This window comes from Scardinius erythrophthalmus (genome assembly GCF_964197995.2).
Source record: "Scardinius erythrophthalmus genome assembly, chromosome: 15".
NCBI classification, from domain to species: Eukaryota; Metazoa; Chordata; class Actinopteri; order Cypriniformes; family Leuciscidae; genus Scardinius; species Scardinius erythrophthalmus.
Window position 1 is genome coordinate 22,208,748 of NC_138235.1, and position 22,021 is coordinate 22,230,768.

Consider the following 22,021-nt stretch of genomic DNA (forward strand, 5'->3'; position numbering starts at 1 on the left):
CATTGTGTTATTATACCTTTATTACAATGTAATAATACATTGTTTTATTATACATTTATTACAATGTAATAATCCATTGTGTTATTATACATTTATTACAATGTAATAATACATTGTGAAATTATACCTTTATTACAGTGTAATAATACATTGTTTTATTATACATTTATTACAATGTAATAATACATTGTGTTATTATACATTTATTACAGTGTAATAATACATTGTGATATTATACCTTTATTACAGTGTAATAATACATTGTGTTATTATACCTTTATTATAGTGTAATAATACATTGTCTTATAATACCTTTATTACAGTGTAATAACACATTGTGGTATTATACCTTTATTACAGTGTAATAATACATTGTGTTATTATACATTTATTACAATGTAATAATACACTGTGCTATTATAACTTTATTACAGTGTAATAATACATTGTGATATTATACCTTTATTACAGTGTAATAATACATTGTGCTATTATAACTTTATTACAGTGTAATAATACATTGTGATATTATACCTTTATTACAGTGTAATAATACACTGTGTTATTATACCTTTATTACAGTGTAATTATACATTGTCTTATAATACCTTTATTACAATGTAATAATACATTGTTTTATTATACATTTATTACAATGTAATAATCCATTGTGTTATTATACATTTATTACAATGTAATAATACACTGTGCTATTATAACTTTATTACAGTGTAATAATACATTGTGATATTATACCTTTATTACAGTGTAATAATACATTGTCTTATAATACCTTTATTACAGTGTAATAATACACTGTGTTATTATACCTTTATTACAGTGTAATAATACATTGTGTTATTATACCTTTATTACAATGTAATAATACATTGTTTTATTATACATTTATTACAATGTAATAATCCATTGTGTTATTATACATTTATTACAATGTAATAATACATTGTGAAATTATACCTTTATTACAATGAAAATAATACATTGTTTTATTATACATTTATTACAATGTAATAATACATTGTGTTATTATACATTTATTACAATGTAATAATACACTGTGCTATTATACCTTTATTACAGTGTAATAACACATTGTGGTATTATACCTTTATTACAGTGTAATAATACATTGTGCTATTATAACTTTATTACAGTGTAATAATACACTGTGCTATTATAACTTTATTACAGTGTAATAATACATTGTGATATTATACCTTTATTACAGTGTAATAATACATTGTGTTATTATACCTTTATTACAGTGTAATAATACATTGTCTTATAATATCTTTATTACAGTGTAATAATACATTGTCTTATAATACCTTTATTACAGTGTAATAATACATTGTCTTATAATACCTTTATTACAGTGTAATAATACATTGTGAAATTATACCTTTATTACAGTGTAATAATACATTCTTATTATACATTTATTACAGTCCCATAATACATTGTGTGATTCTACCTTTTTACAGTGCCATAATAGATTGTCTTATAATACCTTTATTACAGTGTAATAATACATTGTGTTATTATATATTTATTACAATGTAATAATACATTGTGTTAGTTTACCTTTATTACAGTATAATAATACATTGTGCTATTATACCTTTATTACGTAAGGGATAATGTATAGTGAGCCGGTTGTTATAGTGAATAACAACCCCGACAGGCTGAACGGGATCCCGACGCGAAGCGGAGGGATCTTGAATCAGCCTGAAGGGGTTGTTATTCACTATAACAACCGGCTCACTATACATTATCCCGCTTATTACATGGCTACCTACAAAATAAATGAATAATTTGCCGCGAATTATTGATTTAAAAAGGGGTTATTGATTTAAAAACGATTGTATTGCTTCCGCTAAAGAAAATAGTCCGTTCCGCGTCCATAGCAACGCGCTGTTTTTCATGGCAACGGTCTGTTATACTCCGCAGCGGTCTGTTATAAAGAAATAACAGACCGCATTCCACATTGGAATTCAGCCAAGCCATGTAATAAAGTGTAATAATACATTGTGTTATACATTTATTACAATATAATAGTACATTGTGCTATTATACCTTTATGACAATGAAATACATTGTGCTATTATACATTTATCACAGTGTAATAATACATTGTGTAATTATACCTTCATTACAGTGTAATAACACATTGTGGTATTATACCTTTATTACAGTGTAATAACACATTGTGGTATTATACCTTTATTACAGTGTAATAATACATTGTCTTATTATACCTTTATTACAGTGTATTATTACATGGCTTGGCTGAATTCCAATGTAGAATGCGGTCTGTTATTTCTTGATAACAGACCGCTGCGGAGTATAACAGACCGTTGCCATGCAAAACAGCGCGTTGCTATGGACGCGGAACGGACTATTTTCTTTGGCGGAAGCAATATGCAATCGTTTTTAAAACAATAAACTCCTTTTTAAATCAATAATTTGTGTCAAATTAATTATTTATTTTGTAGGTAGCCATGTAATAAGCGGGATAATGTATAGAGAGGCGGGCGTTATAGCGAATAACAAGCCCTTCAGGCTGTCAAGACCCCTCCGCTTCGCGTCGGGTTCTCGTTCAGCCTGTCGGGCTTGTTATTCGCTATAACGACCGCCTCTCTATACATTATCCCTTACATAATACACTGTGTTATTATACCTTTATTACAGTGTAATAATACATTGTGAAATTATACCTTTATTACAGTGTAATAATACATTGTGTTATTATACATTTATTACAATGTAATAATACATTGTGTTATTATACATTTATTACTATGTAATAATACAATTGTGTTATTATACCTTTATTACAGTATAATAATACATTCTTATTATACCTTTATTACAGTCCCATAATACATTGTGTAATTCTACCTTTTTACAGTGTAATACAATGTGTTATTATACATTTATCACAGTGTAATAATACATTGTCTTATAATACCTTTATTACAGTGTAATAATACACTGTGTTATTATACTTTTATTACAGTGTAATAATAAGACCTTTATTACAGTGTAATAATACATTGTCTTATAATACCTTTATTACAGTGTAATAATACGTTGTGTTATTATACTTTTATTACAGTGTAATAATACATTGTGTAATTATACCTTTATTACAGTGTAATAATATATTGTGTTATTATACATTTATTACAATGTAGGGAGAGGGAAGTCTGGACGTCTCTGCTTAGACTGCTGCCCTGTGACCTGGCCCTGGATAAGCAGAAGAAGATGGATGGATGGATGGATGGATGGATGGATGGATGGATGGATGGATGGATGGATGGATGGATGGATGGATGGATGGATGGATGGATGGATGGATGGATGGATGGATGGATGGATGGATGGATGGATGGATGGATGGATGGATGGATGGATGGATGGATGGATGGATGGATGGATGGATGGATGGATGGATGGATGGATGGATGGATGGATGGATGGATGGATGGATGGATGGATGGATGGATGGATGGATGGATGGATGGATGGATGGATGGATGGATGGATGGATGGATGGATGGATGGATGGATGGATGGAGATGGATAGCAAAGCTGAATTTTCAGGTCATTCAGAAATCACTCAAATAGGCTGATTTGGTGCATAATGATTTCTTATTATTATGCTGAAAACAGCTTAAAGGGAAAAGCTTGTTTAATTTGGACGATGGGGAATTGTTTTAATTTGGACTTTGTTCATGCTCTTTGAGACAGTGACCATAGACCTGCATGAAATGACTGACAGACAAGAACGGTTTGACCTAAAAATATCAAAATTGAAACTACTGCGGAAAAAAAGACACCTACATCTGGGATGCCCTTGAGGTAAGCTAAAACATACCAAAATTTAATTTCAAAGTGAACTATCCCTTTAAGTGCTTAATATTTTTATTTATATATATATATATATATATATTTTTTTTTTTTTTTTTTTTTTTCAGGAATTTTTGAGAAGTCCAAAATAGCTTTTATCTGAAATATAAAAAATCTTTTGAAACATTGCAAAGGTCTTTAATCTCACTTTTGATTAATTTGCTGCATTCTTGCTGAATACAATTAATTTCCTTCTTAGATTTTTTTATTATTCATATATAGCAGCCTACTATCTCGCTTTCCCTTGTTGACAAGATAAAAAAACCCATTGAAAAAGATTCATCTTTTTGACTGTTACACCGTCTTCATGTCTAGAAAAGGAGATCTGAGAACAGCTGCAAAGGGTATTTTTGGAGATTGGCTGCAAAAATGCACTTACATCAGAGGCAGTCATTGTGGTTCATCTATGCAGATCCTTAGGGGCTCGTGCTCTCCATATAGAACTCACAAATGGATTGCTCACATACTACAGACACTGTTAATGCTAATCAAACAGGTCATTTGGATTCATTTGCATATCTTTCAGTTATAAAAGTATACTTTGCTGAGATAAAGAATCTTGCAACTAATTGTTTAAATCATACAGCTCAGCATTTCAGACTGAACTGGTAGCTTAAAATTTTGGAACCATTCATAAGAGTCAGAGTAGCTTTGTTTTCATTGCAGCGTTCCTCCAGGACCATGGTGCTACATAAGACAATAAGACAAACACTGGACTACATAACTAAACTGTACATAATTAAATTATACTAAATAGATTAAACAGAAGAGTTAGGTATTTTTACTTTAATTAGTTTCTGCAACTCAAAAAGTTACTTGATCAGGAACATTAGATCTCAGTGTGTCGTATGTGCACTTCATTGAGTGTTCTAATAAGAAATGAACATTTATATGCAGACTATAAAGTGCATTTGTGGATAGTGCAAACAGCATGAGACAGTAAAACATGTTCTTTGAACAGGGCACAGTAATAAGAGACAAGGAACATTGGGGAGTTCTGAGTGATTAAATGAGCAAGTTTGGTAGTTTGTGTGTGTGTGTCAGTCACATGGTGTTGAGGAGTCTGATGGCTTGGGGGAAAAAACTGTCACAAAATCGTGTGTGTGTCAGTCACATGGTGTTGAGGAGTCTGATGGCTTGGGGGAAGAAACTGTCACAAAATCTGACCCTGTATGCTTCAGTACCTTCTCCCAGATGGTCAGAGCGAGAAGAGTTGGTGTGAGGGGAGAGTGCACTATAAAATCTAACAGTTGTTCTTACTAAGACTTTTTAGGTAACTTTAATTAATGTCCAATAATTTGTAACTAACTTACTTAAAACAGTGTAGTAAGCTGTACTGTTGGCATGCTATGTCTTTGTTACTCAGAAAACCCAAGTAAACATTATTTGACTGGTTTGAGTAGCCTACCATTTTGCCAAAGCAAAAAAACAAAAACAAAAAACAGGCAGGGCAAATTGATTTTGAGGCGGGGCAATTCTTAATAGACTTTTCATTCAGTTCTTCCACTTCTGCAGTCATCATTCTTCTTAGTTGCATTCGCTCATTTTCCATTCAAACATTTTGGGAGAACTGTCATAAATTCATGTTGATTTCCTAAAAAATTCTCACCGTTGTTGTGATTAGTGTTCCCTTTGGTTAGGCACTTGGAACTTCATTTATATTATTGTAATTCTCTTCCAGTGATGCTACATGAAATCGCAGTTATTTGATTTCAAATGAAGTGAAATAATAATTATTATATATATTTATACTTAAATTATTTCCATGTGTTGAATGAATGTATTAATGATATATAACAGAACTATATTTCATGTATAATAATGATCTTTAAAAAAAATTTGCTAACACTTATGGCATAAACTTTTAATTGGGTTGATATAATCCCTCTATATTTGTGATAATATCTTGCAATTTTGCAAATTTTATTTGCTGTCTCTTATCAGTATAATCCCAATAACGATAGCAACGATTGTAATGGTAAAATAAATCCAAAAATAGTAAAACAAAGCAATTAATTAATTTATTCATGCCGTAATGCACTCTGGGAATAGCCTGGAAATCCAGACCTAAATCTGAAAGATGAATGGTCTGGCATCGACTAATGAAAATCGGCCAGCTCGAGGGGCGGCACCAAGCATGCATTTGAAAATCTCACTGCTCGCATTTGGATAACACTACGGCCAATCACAACAAGCCCCATACGCTTAGCTACCAGTGGAGCCAACTGGTAGATTAGACTCTTGCCGTATCCGGTAGGCAAAACAGCAAAAACACCCTTCTAGCAAAGGAACGATTCGAGCGCCGTCTTCTGTTCCTCTTTAAGATAAAAAGCCAAGTCTAACTCGTTCATTGTAGCGGCCAAAGCCATTTCAAACTGGTGTTCATCCAGAGCCATCTTGCAATGTTTACTAATGACTTCGACAGCTCGTCTCTGGCCCGCCTATATCAGATAACCCGATGTGATTGGTGCAGCTCGGATACAAGGGCATATTTAATGAGCATCATTACTCGACGCCAAAGTAAACTCGCTGAGCAAATTCAACTTGTGCTCTCGTGAGAACTCTGGATTTCCAGGGTACTCTGGGAGTACACTTCCTCAGATCACAGATATAATTAAGTTGACTAAACTTAAATGGATTAAGTAAGAAGAACTTGACGCAATTAAGTTATGCTTACTTAAATTAAGGCTACGAGTTTGCACAATTGAATTAAGTAAACTGAACAAATTTATTTTTACAGTGTGGGGTCATTAACATTACAGATAACTTTGCGGATACAAAGTGTGGTGTCAATGTCTGTGATGTAGGAAAGAAAGACCCTGATGATCTTCTCAGCTGAGCACTATCTACTGCAGGATCTTGCGTTCCTCGATGGTGCCATTCCCGATCCAAACAGTGATGCAGCTGCACTGAATGCTCTCAACAGTCCCTCTGTAAAAAATGGTAAGGATGAGGGGGTGGGAGATGGGCTTTGTTAAGCCTTTGTAGAAAGTAGAGGCACTGCTGGACTTTCTTCGCTATGGAGCTGGTATTGAGAGACCAGGTGAGGTTCTCCGCCAAGAGGACACCAAGCAGAGGAGTTGTTGTTATGTGTTCTACTAAAGTCAACAACCATCTCATTCATTTTGTCCACTTTGACTTTGCCCCAGTCCGTTAGCCGATGCACCTCCTCTTTGTATGCCAACTCATCGTCTTTGCTGATGAGACCCACCACAGTTGTGTTATTGCGAATTTGATGATGTGGTTTGATCTGTGCATTTCTGCACAGTCATGAGTCGGCAGAGTGAACAGCAATGGAGTAAGCACGAAGCCCTGTGGGGCACCTGTGTTCGGTGTGCTGGAGCTGTTCACTATGAGGTCTCTCAGACAGGAAGTCCAGGATTCAGTTGCAGAGGGACAAGTTCAGGCTCAGCAGGGTTAGATTTCCAATCAGGTGCTGAGGAATAATTATGTTGAATGCTGAACTGAAGTCTTTGAACAGCATTCTTACATGTGTGTCCTTTTTGTCCAGGTGAGTGAGAGTTGGTTGGAGGTTGTGGTGTCGTTTGTTGAGCGTTTGGGGCGGTATGCAAACTATAGGGGAGCCAGTGTAGGGGCAGAAGGGTCTTGATGTGCATCATGACAAGCCTCTCGAAGCACTTCATGACGATGGGTGCGAGTGCGACGGGCAGGTAGTCATTGAGGCTGGACACTGTGGACTTCTTCGGCACTGGACGATGGTGGTGGCCTTGAGGCACGTTGGGGCGAAACTTTTTATTGCATCATGTTAATTACAAACTGCCAATTCACATTCACAACAAAATAAGATTTGTTTTGCTGTAGGACTGAAGATTAAGCAGCGAAAGCATAAATTTAACAGCAGGGAAGCTTTCAAAATGAATATACCATCCCTAATCACAACAGTGATGAGCACAAACACTCAGTGCTCCGCTGTACAAAGAGAACCAATGGACAGTGCAACAATTGGTCCACCAAGGTTTCTGCTGAACAGGTTTAGACCGGGCATGGTGACAGAGTCAGTGAACAGACAATGAGTGGAATCAGAAGCTGTTAAACTATTTCCTCACAGTGAAAAGACTCTGCACCAAAAAAGGACATTATGTAAGAGAAAAGAGGGGTTGCAGAATGTGAAGAGGGAAAACAAAATATGTCCAGAGTGAGCGATTATGTATCTCTCCCTTTCCTAATAAAATCAAACCGTATGGTAGCAGGAGATGAGCTGGTAAACAAAATGTTTTAGGTCGATAAAAAGAGAAATTATTATCTTTAGTGGTCTAATTGCCGAATTTAGGCAAGACGACAACACCCTGAAAGTGAAAGGACAGAGTGGGAAGAAATCTGCCTTCACAAATTCCTAAGTTTTCATATCTAGCTGATACACATACTGAAGCATTGGAACAGTCTCTAATTATTCTGAGGGATAGATGACAAATGGAAAATTGCAAACATTTTCTCTAAATGGACAGTGTATTCTCCAGCACTCTGCTTTTCTCTCCATGAACCTAATAACAGCAAATGCAACTTAAGATAGAAGTCAATTGATGTTTATTTGCCACTAATGAAATTAGAATGTACTTTCCAGTCAAATGAAAAACTCCTACTTAATATTACCTCAAATTTTATGAAAGTCAAACGTTTCAAACTACTTCTGTCTACTGGCAGAAGATGAAAAAAATCTGTTTCTGATCATGCACATTTCTGACAACTGTTCATTCGTTCTTTTTTAGTATCCCCTCGCTCAAAAAACAATTGCCAATTGCCATACGCTTAAAAGTGCTTTGTTTATCAAACACTCAACTGTCAATTACTGCATTTGAGTTTAAAAAGATGTCAACTAAAGCAGAATGACATGATGCGGAGACAAGCCAATACATAAAGAGAACAGAGCCAAGACTTCCATCATAGTGTTGCACACTGCTGACACATTGTGGTGAACTACATACAACACATCTAGACGGTCAACAAAAGAGACCATGAAACAAGCTTCAAGCTTCAATGAATAATAGAGTCAGTTTAGAGAAATTACAAGTTTATTGAGTCACATTGGTTTAATGAATGAAAACTGCGATGACAAAACCAGTGCCAGGAGAATGAACATGGCAGTTCAGCCTATCCCTTCCTATCTAACATCAACCTCACCTGTCCCATGAGCTGGGGTTATAGAGAGAGGTGTCATAAAGAGGACTGTGGACACTGCTGTTCTGTCCTAGCCATTCAAACAGCACAACTGGCATTCTGGGCTCACCCGCTGGACCGGAGAAAGCTGCTCAACCCTTTCTCAGATACAAGAGGGAGAACCAGACTACCTTATCTTCTGTTCAAAATCAACAGACTTATTGAGAGAGAAGAAAAAGATCATCCATATGTCTCACCACAATCAGTCAAAATTAACTGCTGCCCCTAAAACCATGACACATTGTCCATATTTTAATGAATGAAGAACCAGTCTAACCTACTTTAACTAGTGTAAGGTCACTCTATTGAGGAAAAAGACCCACAAGACAGAACATTATAACCTAATTTTACCAGACATAATTGAATGTTACAAGAATGTCCTATTAAAACAGATGGATGAATCAGACTGATTGGATACAAGATAAACACCACCTAAAAACACTTGAAATTTGGATAATTGCATTTCAATTTTTGTCAAAATAAATATTGATTGTACCACTAAATATCTCAACTAATCCAATGTTTATGATTACTCAGGCCCCAGGATACATTGGTGTGATAGTGTTTCTTTGACATGTGTTTGTCAGATGGCAAAAAAAAAAAAAAAAAACACGTCTGATTGTCATTAAGGATATTTGCTATTCAAAGAATCAGGAACTCATTGGGAATGTTTTCTTAGTAAACCCGGCTTCCTTTTAGTGTGAGGTCTCAAAGCCTCCATCTTATCAAGTAGAAATAATTAAACTCTGGATATGGTTTCATTCTCATTTCCAAAAAAACAAAAAAAGTTTTATTTCATTAATTACTAACCCTCATGTTGTTTCAAACCTGTATGATGTTTTCAGAGGAACACAAAAGCAGAATTGAGCCCTTTTTCCATATAACTACAATTACTTGCTTAATCTCGAGTTCACAGGTCACAAATATTAACAAATTTTGTCTGTTAACTTTCTTAGTCAGAAAAAGTTCAAAGCATTCATTCACTGACTTGAGAAACACAAATATAAGATTTTGTCTTGTTTTCTGAAAAATGTATGAAATTAAGTGAGTTTAAACTTAAAACAATAAAAACGAATCAGCCAACGGGGTAAGAAAACTAAAACAAGGTTATTTTTCTTACCCCATTAACATTTTTCTCTTGTCTTAAGTATAAAATCACTTCTTTTTGATACTTTTTCCATAAACAAGATGTCATTTTGCTTCTCAAGAAGATGTTTCTTAATTTAAGAATGATTAGATATTCATACTGGAATATCAGACAAAATCACTTTTAGCAGTGGCCTCAAAAGACTTGAAATATAGTGCAGAAGGACCAATTTCACTGTTTTTTTTAATAGAAAAATGCCTGCCTGAAATTCCTCCTTTTGTGTTCAACAAAAATAAAATAAAAATTAGCATTTAGCAGAATACAGATTTAAAGCCACATAAGGGTTAATAACTTATGGTATGGGTGAACTATTCTTTTAAAGAATAGCTGTTAAACATTGAAAAACAGTCAACCTAGAAGAAAAAAAATTAAGAAAACAGAGTGGAGGTGTGTGTGTGTTTGAAAGAATGAGTTGGAAAAGAGAATGAGAGATGAAAATACGCTAGCTTGTCCATTCCATCTCCCACCAGGTCAGGTAAAATATTTTTGGTCTGTTGCTCTCAACCCTTTGGTTGAACGGGGGGAGGGAATGGACAGCAAGAGTAACCACACATTGCTCTGTCCTGCACAAACACCATGTCTGTTATGAGCACACACATTCAAATCGATCATCATAGGGTCAGGGTCAGGGGTAAAGAATAACGATCACTGAGAGACCCCCTGTGCGTTGTGGAGTTGTTATGTCTGCTGAACCTGAGGAGGACTAGCATTATTGTTGCTCGCCTCCTGCGCGTTGACCACAGAGCCACGGTACGGGACCTCTATGATCCGAGGTTTGTCGATGATGCGGGCGCAGCGACTGCCCTTCTCCACGATGCCAATGATCCAAGCCTGTTGCCCATCGCCCACCCCTCCATCCTGCCCCACTGCTCCCGACAAACCCACACGACTGGATTTCATCTCGGCGCAAAACCGGGCTGCCTGCTCCCGTGGCAAGCAGATCAACAGGCCACCTGAGAGAGGCAGGAAAAACATTTGATCTACCCAAGAGCTTGTAGGAATCTCTACTGACCAGGATTGTTCATTTTCAGGAATTGATAAATGATTCATTTGATTAATCATTAATGTTAATACCGTAAAACACTTGTGGAGGACCTTGAATTCCATGTGCATTTATTTTTATCAAATTTAATTTGAACAAATGTGAATATCAATATTGTTAGTCAATTGTATTTTAATATATTTTCGCTGTTTAGTAAGAATTTAATTATTCAATTTACCATTAATTTATTACTACTGATTACAACACGTATAGAAAATAAAAGATACAAATCTTTGAACATTTTAAATTACTTTTCACTTCACATTTAAGATTGTCAGTTGGGATGATGCAGGGAGAAGGACAGACTAAGAGTGCTTTTTGTTGCAGTATTTGAAGCGAATACAATCTTTATTTACAAAGAAATTATCCAATGCTGATTATGTTAAGCCCACTTTCAGTATAATTGCAAAGTTATGATGATAATTCTTAGTTCACTTTAAAACGATTGTGTTTGTGCACAGAGCTGTGACTCTCACCTGATGTTTCAGAAGAGGTGCCCTGCAAAAGCCCAAACAGGTTGCCACCAGCTTTGCTGATTGCAGCCATTTTGGAGATAATGGGAAGGTTGTGAATGACAAAGGCAACATCATTTCTCTGCTGCTGGGCGAGATTCCGTGCGTGACCTATGATCCCAAAGCCTGTGATGTCCGTGGCAGCATGTGCATTAAATTTGTGCATTAAGGCTGCAGCTGGGGAGAGAGGGAGAGAAAGAGAGAAAGAGAGAGAGAGAGAGAGAGAGAGAGAGAGAGAGAGAGAGAGAGAGAGAGAGAGAGAGAGAGAGAGAGAGAGAGAGAGAGAGAGAGAGAGAGAGAGAGAGAGAGAGAGAGAGAGAGAGAGAGAGAGAGAGAGAGAAAGAATTTAAAAACCTTGCGAAACCTATTGTAAAAACCTTATACACTACCGCTCAAAAGATTAAGGTCAGTAAGATTTAGTTCATGTTTTTGAAAGTCACTTAAGCTCATTAAGACTGCATTTATTTTTTATAAAAAATAGAGTAAAAACAGTAGTATTATGAAATATCATAACACTTTAAACTAACTGTTTTCTATTGTAATATATTTTAAAGTCCCCGTTGTCTATAATTGTATTCCTTAAAACATCTTTGATAACCAAAATGGCATATTTAAAGTTTTTTCCTTGGAAATGTTTTTACTCATGCCTTAAAATTGCTTGAATGTAACTACACTCTTGCTTCATGTAGTATACGCGGAACCATGAATATGCAAATGAACCCTGTCTCCACTCACTCATACATGCTCGTCTACAAGTCAATGTTTCAGATTGGTGATGCGTTTTATGTATCGCTCTCTATAACGGCAGACACATAACGGTAATTAATATGATTAGCCTTTTTCTTGACTACGTTATCAAACAGCTAATAATCAGCTGCCTTCAATCTAAGTATCCTTAGAAACTCTGAACAACTCAGAACGTCAGGGGAGAAAGGCATATAGTCATATAGTTATACATAATTCACCTGCTATATTGCTAAATATACTTGATTTTTCATTTCAACAGAAAAACGTATCGAGATAACCTGGCTTCTCTTGAGACTCCACTGCTTAACAGCGGTCATACTTAATATTATGCTAAAGCCCGCCAGCACGTTGCGCTGCCGCTGAGGAGTTATCATGTATCGGTATGAAACAGCTTTACAAACAGCTTTTGAACATCACAGTATCATTATTTCAGTGTTACAAATATTCAAATTATAACAGCATTCAAAATATTCATTCATAAACTCCTATTCATCCAGTAATGAAACAAGTGAAGTATTTATGAGTCATTGAATCATTCATTCAAACTAGGGATGCACAATTAATCACAATGAAACCACACACGATTTGGCAAAGGCTGTGATTATTTTATGTGAAGCTTGTCAGTGCAGCACGGCTGATCGGTAGTAAATGCTGCTTCATCTGAATGCCAGAAGGCGTCTCACGCAGACACACTAAGTATGCCCCGCCACAGAAGTACAATAACACACATCATTCCAGGAAATCCCTATACTTAAACAGAAGATTGAAACGCTTTGATTGATTAAACATGACTAATAAACACACAACTGCCTTATTCTGTGTAAGAAGCCACATTATCTCACAGAAGGATGTTCAACTGTTGTTATGAAAGTGAGTTTGGAGTAAAAGCATGTTATTAAATGTTGACTTTTGTTGGACACGAGGTTCATAAATGCTTCTCATGAAAGATGTTTGACGCGTGTTGCTTTTTCAAATTCACGTTATAAGTGGCCCAAACTCACAGTGCTTTCGGATGGAGCGTTTACAGAGCCGTACATCAATGACGAGCTGCGCATAAAAACAAAAAGCGCAGCCTTTGCGATTTCAAAATCACGATAAGCCAAATCGATTTAAGTGCGACTACACGTAAATTGTGATGAATCGTGCAGCCCTAATTCAAACCAATAAAATCATTTAAATCATTCATTCAAACTAATTAAATATTTTAAACAGACTACAGAAATTAACATTTTGTCAGAAACTCTAGTAAATTATGTTATTTTGTTTGGATGTCTGTTCATGGGAGAATGAATTAGTTTGAAACAAACCAAAAAATTGTGATCATCAATTTATTCAGAATCGTAGCGCTCTACGGCAAAGCTGAATTTTCAGCATCATTACTCCAGTCTTCAGTGTCACATGATCCTTCAGAAATCATTATAATATACTGATTAAGCGCTCAAGAAACATTTCTTATTATCAGTGTTGAAAATACAGCTTAATATGTTTTTGAAAACTGTAATCTTACTGACCCCAAATTGTTGAACGGTAGTGTAAATGCCTAGAGAGAGGTCTTGTAGTAATTAAATTAAGCAACAAATTAAACAAATGTATCTTTCTTTATTAGTACTGCAAAAGATATTTATTTTTTCTTTCTTTTCCTCGTCATTTGAAAGTATGCATATAGGCCATTTGATCTAGTACAAACAGAGTTGCAAAACTAGGAGGTGTGTGTGTAATGAATATTGGCCCCATTGTTAAAAATAATCCATGCTAATAATGCTTATGCAATGACATACCAGTGCGATTGAGGGTGGCCATGTTGAGCATAGCCTCCTGATAAGCTTGCTCTACCTCCTCCCTGGAAATCACCAACTTTATCTTGTTCCATTTCTCAGGCTGAAGAAATTAAGCATAAAGGTAAAAGAGATCCAGAGAGAAATGAGATGAGGTTGCCATCTCTTCATAACTTAAAGGAGAAAGGGAGAAAAGAACCACACAAGCAATCATTCCAAAGATGAAAAATGTATACTCACTATATCCAGCCACTGATGGGCATTCACTGCTACTTGAGTTCCCAAAGGTTTAGTGAGAACCAACACATCTCCAGGTACAGCATTTTCAGGCCTGCATATATACACACAGACATATGTGAGCATTTACCAAACAAAAACAAACTGTGAAGTGTCAGACAATGAATAATTCCTTTTGAAATTGTGGTAAATGTTTGTTTAGGAAAAACTAGATCATTCAGAACCAAGTGTACAGATATCCAGTCCTTTGATTCATGAGAAACACTCACATGATGAAATCGTTGGGCTGGCACACAACAGAGGCCACGCCCCCTACAATGATCCAGGGATTGATGACTGTTTGTCCCCCGGTTACTGAAGTCCCGCCCTCCTCCGCCGCATCACGGAAGCCCTTCATCATTAAAGGCATCACCAGCTCTCTCTCCTGAGAGAACATCGGCACAGAACAGATCAAATTAACCATTTCATAGCTCAGCTTTCTAATTTTGCAAAAACATCATGCAAAAATTTTGTATATGACAGCGAGAATGAAAGCAGAGAGATTCCAGCGCACCTTCTCATTCATCTTCTGACTGACGCTGAGAAGCATGAGCATGTTGTCACACTCTGTGATGCCCATAGCGTACAGATCACTCAGAACATTTGCACAGGCAATTCGTCCCTGTAAAAGAATTGACATGAGTTGGACACTCTTTTGTGAGGTGCCTGCTACCTTTTGCGAAACATTAATAAGATTTCACTCACCATCATGTAAGGATCCTCCACTAAAGGATAAAAGAAATCTGTGGTTTGGACCAAGGAAAGACCCCCGTGCCTCAGAGGGATCACACATGAGTCCATTCCAATACCTGCAGTCAAGAACAGTGGAATTAATTTTCACTCACTGTAAAATCATGTGCAAAGTGCATGCATTTTTATAGAAGCTAATCATATACTATGGGGACTTAAATCTTTTTAAAAATCATTCAGTTTGCAATGGTAAGACGCATTTTTGCAGAATTAATTGTGATCTAATTTTCAGTGGCAAGCATTGACTTGAAGCCTGAGTCCATAGTTCACATCTCTTTCATATTAAACTTCCCAGTAGTTTTTAATTAACAGGATACAGGTCAAAGGTTAAACAAAGAGTTTTACTAACACAGACGTTATATGATCTTATATATATATACCCAAAAGAAACGTCAAAAAACGTCTCAATAAATAAGCATTTCTTTGCTAAACCGGTTGATTAACTATCAAACTGACATTATATCAGTTTGAAAGCAATGTTGAGGAAGTCTGACTCATTTCCTTGAATCGGTTCTTTTAAATCATTCGTTTCTAAGACCCAGTTCACAAAACTGATTCAGTGGGGTTTGTTTTACATCCAAATAAAGCCATACGCTGACAACATATGGCCACTTATTAAGGTTTTTCCATTAATTCGAGTGTTTAAGTGCATCTTTTTTTGCAGAATTATATCATACAATCAAGTCAAAAATATATTTCCAGTACGTTTTATTGGTTTTATTGGCTATTTAAATGACTTGCTTTTCGCCCTATCAGTCAAAACCTCCCTTCACTTCAAATGCTCTTACTATTAGTATCAACAAACTCTAGTTTCTGGGTCCAATTGCAGATTTTGGGAACCGATTCGTTGAAAAGAACCGACTCAAAAGAACGAAAGGTACACGAATCAGTGCTCGCTTTTTGACAGCGATGATGTGACAGGTCAGCACGCGGCTCATACTTTACCTAGTCGAGGACCCTGGGGAACTGAAACAAGTTGCCCGAAATCAGCGGTCTCGTCTCCAACACCCGTCCCCGAGCCGCCGTCCTCTCCGGGCGGGCGGTCAGGCTCTAGTCCCTGCAGGAGTTTGAGCAGAGTCTCCTGCGGGACTTTACACCCTCATCCTTTCATATCGGAAAAGGCCGTGAGTCGGAAGCCGCGATCTAGGCCGTGCTCCTCCGGGTGCAGCGCCTGGTATCCCGCCGGGTAAAAGGCTCCATACCCTCCCGCTCCGCCGGAGTCCACTGACTGTGGCTCGGAAACTGACATGGCTATGCTGAATTGTATTTATTACTCATTCAGGTGGTGAAACACGGCGAAGTGAGAGAAAACGTGAGTCGCCTCAAATAAACGGAGAGCGTGTTTTATTCTACACGCTTGGTCATAGAAGCGAGTATGGACGCGGCGCGCTTGCGGACTGAACCAACTCATCCTGCAGAGGGGAGCTGGTTGTCACTTTATGGCACAAGTAAGATAATTCGTCGCTGACAGACAAATTATTGGTAGAATATACTAAACATGAGAAACAACGAGTAGGAAAACCAATCTTGCACCAAACTGAACTATCGCTAACATATTTTCCATTTGACTGGTCACACTTCACCCACCTCAGAAATAAACGTCGCATAGTCTGCTATCTTGAGCTCCGCCTATTCTGGTTCTGCCCATGAAGGTGCATCAGACCCAACGATTGATGCAAATGTATGGACAATCCCATATGTACTCGATGCTAATCATGACCTTGTTTCATTTGCTTCCTCAAAAATATATTCAAAATACTGTAAATATGTAGTAAATATATGTGAGAACAGTGGTGCCTTGCAAAAGTATTCATACCCCTTTTTTAATTTTGTTGTTGCTGCCTTATTTTACATCAATCTATACTCCATACACCACAATAACAAAGCAAAAAACAGATTTGTGACAATGTTTTAATACAAAAGGAAAAACTGAAATAAGTGCATTGCATAAGTATTTGTACCCTTAAAGGCCCGTTCACACCAAGGACGATAACAATAAAGATAACGATAAAGATATAATTCTAAAAATCGTTCTCCATATTAAAGAATAACAGAGTTCACACCACAACTATAACGATAAAGATATGAGGAACGATATCATTGGGATCACTTTCAGAACGATTTTTTTCCAGCTGTCGAACGATAAAACACTGACAGCCAATCAGAATCCATTCTAATTTAAAGGTCTCGCGCATTTAAAATGAATCTGGATTATCCGGGCGCGCGCGTGCTTACAATAAAAAGACCGTTATCGGTCGTTGGTGTGGACGCATATATAGTTATCTTTATCGTTATCTTTATAGTTATCGTCCTTGGTGTGAACGGGCCTTAACTCTGTACTTAGTTGAAGCACCTTTACGGCCTCAAGTCTTTTTGGGTATGAAGAAGCTCTGTCAGGTTGGATGGGGACCGTCGATGGACAGCCATTTTCAGGGTTTCTCCAGAGATGTTTGATTGCGTTCAAGCCCAGGCTACTCAAGGACATTCACAGAGTTGTCCATAAGCCACTCTTGCATTGTCTTGGATGTGTGCTTAGGGTCATTGTCCTGTTGGAAGGTGAACCTTCTGCCCTGTTTGAGGTTCTGAGTGCTCTGGACTGGTTTTTAAGGCTATCTCTATATTTTGCTGCGTTGAGCTTATCTTCTACCCTGATGAGTTCACCAGCCCCTGCCTCTGAAAAACACCCCCACAGCATGATGCTGCTACCACCACACTTGTGTGATCCATGTGATGAACAGTGCCTGGTTTCCTCCAGACATGATGCTTGGAACTGAGGTTCATCAGACCAGATAATCCTTTAGATGCTTTTTTTGTAAATTCTAAGTGGGTTTTCATGTGTCTTCACTGAGGAGAGGCTTGAGTCGGGCCACTCCTGCTATAAAACCCAGAAAAGTGGAGTGTCGCAGTGGTATGTGTCCTGTAAATTTCTCCCATCTCCATATATGATCATGGAGCTGAACCAGAGAGACCATCAAACCACTCTAACCAAGGCCCTTCTCCATTGATTGCTCAGTTTGGCAAGGAAGCCAGCTCTAAGAAGAGTCCCAGGCTGCATTTCCCAAAAGCATCGTAAGCCTAAGTTGAGCGTAGTGGCAATTGTTACTTAGGCTTACAATGCTTTTGGGAAAAGCGGCCCTGGTTGTTCCAAAACTCTTCCATTAAGGATTACGGAGGCTACATGCTTCTGTGAACTGTCAATGCAGCAGAATTTTTTTTGTAGTACTCCCCTGATCTGTCTTGACACAATCCTGTCTCTGAGCTCTACAGGCGAAGTTCGTTTGACCTCATGGTTTGGTTTTTGCTCTGATATGCATTTTCAACTTGAGAGGTAGGCTATGGCCTTTCCAAATCATATCCATTCAGTTGAATTTGCACAGGTTAACTAACAAAATTGGAATGCTCCTGAGATAAATTTCAAGTTTCCCAGAAAACAAATACTTATGCAATTATTTAATTTTATTAATGAAACATTTGCAAAGTTTTCACAAATCAGTTTTTTGCTATGTCATTATGGTGTATGGAGTGTAGTTTAACATCAAAAAGTTACTGACGATGTCTCAATATTAATTGGGTAAATGTGGTTAACTAAACGAGCTCTTTATCAAAAATTAAATGACTCAAGAAAAATTACAGAAAAGATGTTTATTCCAATATTCCCATATTCAATGAATTTCATTGATATTTGGGACATTTCAACATACAGAACTGGACTATGATGATGAGTCACAGATAAATCACCTCAGTTTTTGACCTTTTGAGGTTTAATAATGATAGCATAGATGAAAGATTTAAGTCTTAAATTCTTGACAGTGTCTGTTTAAAAAAAGAAAAGAAAAAAACACCACTTCAGCTGTTGTTCATACTGATACTTTCACTCAAGCTCTACAACAAACCAATCTCTTGTTTCAGCCAAGGTGCCCATGGCACTAAACTCTGCACATTAAAATGGCAGGAGGAGGAATGCCTGAAGACCAGTTTGAACAGTATGGTGGAAATTGGACTTTTCTTCTCATCTCAAGCTTGGATAGCACTTTTGGTGCTGTAGGCCAGGTAGTAGACCAAAATGCCAATCAGAGCAGCCAAGACCTCTGTGGACACCCAGGGACCACTCCATGCACCCTGCAATTCATATATATAGTGGTAAATAAACATATAGGAAGACAAATCATAGAATCAAGTAAACTAGTAGCAAAATTAACCTGTGTGGGGGGTATATTTTTGCTAATGCATTACCACTGTCCTGCAGAGTTTAGCTCCAACCCTAATTAAACAGACCTGAACCAGCTAATCAAGGTCTCACTAGGCATACTAGAAACCTTCAAGCAGGTGCGTTTGAGATGGGTGAAGCTAAACTCTGCAGGACAGCGGCCCTCCAGGACCGAGTTTGTTGACCTCTGCATTACACTGATACGGCAGCTGTTGTCAATGAAGATTAGTATGCATACTCACCCTGTGATCCACATTGACAGAGAACAAAGGCTTGATAGCATCAACATCTTCATTGTTTCTCTGAGCCTGAAAGCATTAAAAAAAATGTCATCAGCGCTACTGAACACAGTCATCAAGTATGTTAAAGGGATAGTTAATTAACATTGTCATTATTTACAATGTAAATGTTGTTCCAAACTGTACGACTTACTTATGCAGAACATAAAATAGGATATTTTGAAGAATGTTGGTGCCCTTTGACTTCCATTGTATCGACAAAAAATATATATATTCTTCAAAATATCTTTGAATGTTCCACAGATGAAAAAGTCAAACAGATTTGAAATGACATGAGGGTAAATTCTGTAAATGACAATTTTCATTTAAGTGATCTATACCTTAAATCAATAATTTCTTAACCAACCTTTCTTAGAGTGCTGTAAGACTCCTCGTCAAAGAATTTGACCTGATATGTGCCAGAGCTGGCCTGCTTATGAGGAACACTCCATGAGACCTGGACAAACATTATTAAAAAAAAATGGAGCAGTTGGTTACATGTGTAGAGGGATTTTACAAGTTACAGCTTCGTTAACATACCTTCTTTGAAACACAAATGAAGATATTTTTGATTAAATCTGAGAGATTTCTATCCCTCCACTGAAAGTCTATTTACCTAAAACTCTGAAACTTCAAAAAGTTAAAGAAATCGTAAAAGAAATCCAAATGAGTCAAATGGTTTAACCCAAGTATTCCAAAGAGTCACGATTGCTTTATATGATGAAGAGATTTAATTCAGCATTTATTCACATATGATCAGCAAACAAACATACATTGAGCTCTCAAATATGGGAAACGTAAGCGTGAGAGAACCAACGGGAATTCATTCCCATGTGTTTGAGCTTCAGCAAAAACCAATGAGGTTTGTTCTTGTGCATCAAGTAGGTACGGTTGAGCTTCCCTTTACCATATTTGAGTGCTCTATGTACGTTGATCAACATTTATATAATGTGAATAAAAGCCTTAATTAAATCTTTTAATCGTATACAGCAATCATGCCTTTACAGAAGCCATGGATTGAATATACTGTAAAGATTTTTTGTGGAGGGACAGAATCAGAAATCTCTCAGAGATCATCAAAAAGATCTTCATTTGTGTTCCAAGGATGAACGGAAGTCTTATGGGTTTGGGATGACATGAGGGTGAGTAATGATAGAATTTTAGGGTGAACTATCCCTTTAAAACCATGTAACCTTACCTGGTATTTGCCAACATCTTGGCCTCTGGTCACAGGAAACTGTTTGCCATTGACGTCTGCATAGAGGGCAACACTCTGAAAACAAAACACAAGCAGGGTCAGTACAAATGAACCGTGAATACATGTAACTGTAAAGCTCCGTCAGTGCACTCACCTGAGCTCCGTTTGCACACGCCAGACTCAGTTCAACGATGAACACAGTCTCAGAGGAGATGAGCGCGTCTGTGGTCGTGTATGAAGACGGAGAAATGACTGGGTCTGTGCAAGTCTCAGCTGAGGAGAGAAAACCCCGGTCACGCATACAGTCTTTACGAATAACGAGGTACATGTCAAGTTTAGTCGCTGAATGAATTCAAGTAAACGCTAGCTTTAATCAATTCGATGCGGAATCAATTCGATGTAGCTCGCAACATATTCTAGTTAGCCTGTTTGGTTGATAAGCGAATACACGAAAGCTGAGAATGAATGGTGATGTAAATCTAACATTGATGCAAAGAAATGGCAAAGTACCTGCACAAACGCTCAGACATAAAGCCAAAATAGCTGGTATAACTCGCATCATGTTGATCTCCGGACAGTTGAATCCACCTCTAAGTTACTCACTCAAACCTGGGAAAGAGAGCAACACTAGCAGCGTCCGCCCAATGAAACACAGACAGACACGTCACCTCTACGGAAGAATGACGTGTATGATATCGAGCGCGACCTCTGGTGAAAGCCGCCGGTACTGCAGGTCTTTGGTCTAGAGTAGTGGCTCACCACCAGGGGGCCTCAGCAAGCCACTGACATCCACATCCCATCGGTATTTTTACGATAATCTATTACACGGTGGGCCAAAACAAGTATTTGAATACTTAAAGGTGCATAACGCAAGTCTCAGAGTTTTTGCAGAACTATGCCCCCCTCTGGCGACAAATGAAACTGCAGCACTGCAACTGAACGCGCATGACGTCACGCCCAGTCTCAGATTCCGACCCGAAT

General features: G+C 37.3%; 2 protein-coding genes across 2 annotated transcripts; both read right to left on the reverse strand.

Moving 5' to 3' along the window:
• Positions 1-8,945: 8,945 nt before the first annotated feature.
• On the reverse strand, positions 8,946-16,969 carry sephs3 (selenophosphate synthetase 3). Its single transcript, XM_081387711.1, has 8 exons — positions 16,303-16,969; positions 15,313-15,416; positions 15,122-15,229; positions 14,838-14,992; positions 14,572-14,662; positions 14,335-14,434; positions 11,774-11,986; positions 8,946-11,208 (listed from the first exon to the last, which is right to left on the reverse strand). Exons 1-8 carry the CDS (start codon positions 16,604-16,606, stop codon positions 10,934-10,936), a joined length of 1,350 nt encoding a protein of 449 aa, XP_081243837.1. The 5' UTR covers positions 16,607-16,969; the 3' UTR covers positions 8,946-10,933.
• Positions 16,970-18,984: 2,015 nt separating this feature from the next.
• ssr4 (signal sequence receptor, delta) lies at positions 18,985-21,859 on the reverse strand. Its single transcript, XM_081387713.1, has 6 exons — positions 21,551-21,859; positions 21,195-21,313; positions 21,041-21,115; positions 20,210-20,299; positions 19,807-19,872; positions 18,985-19,476 (listed from the first exon to the last, which is right to left on the reverse strand). Exons 1-6 carry the CDS (start codon positions 21,600-21,602, stop codon positions 19,372-19,374), a joined length of 507 nt encoding a protein of 168 aa, XP_081243839.1. The 5' UTR covers positions 21,603-21,859; the 3' UTR covers positions 18,985-19,371.
• Positions 21,860-22,021: the final 162 nt, after the last annotated feature.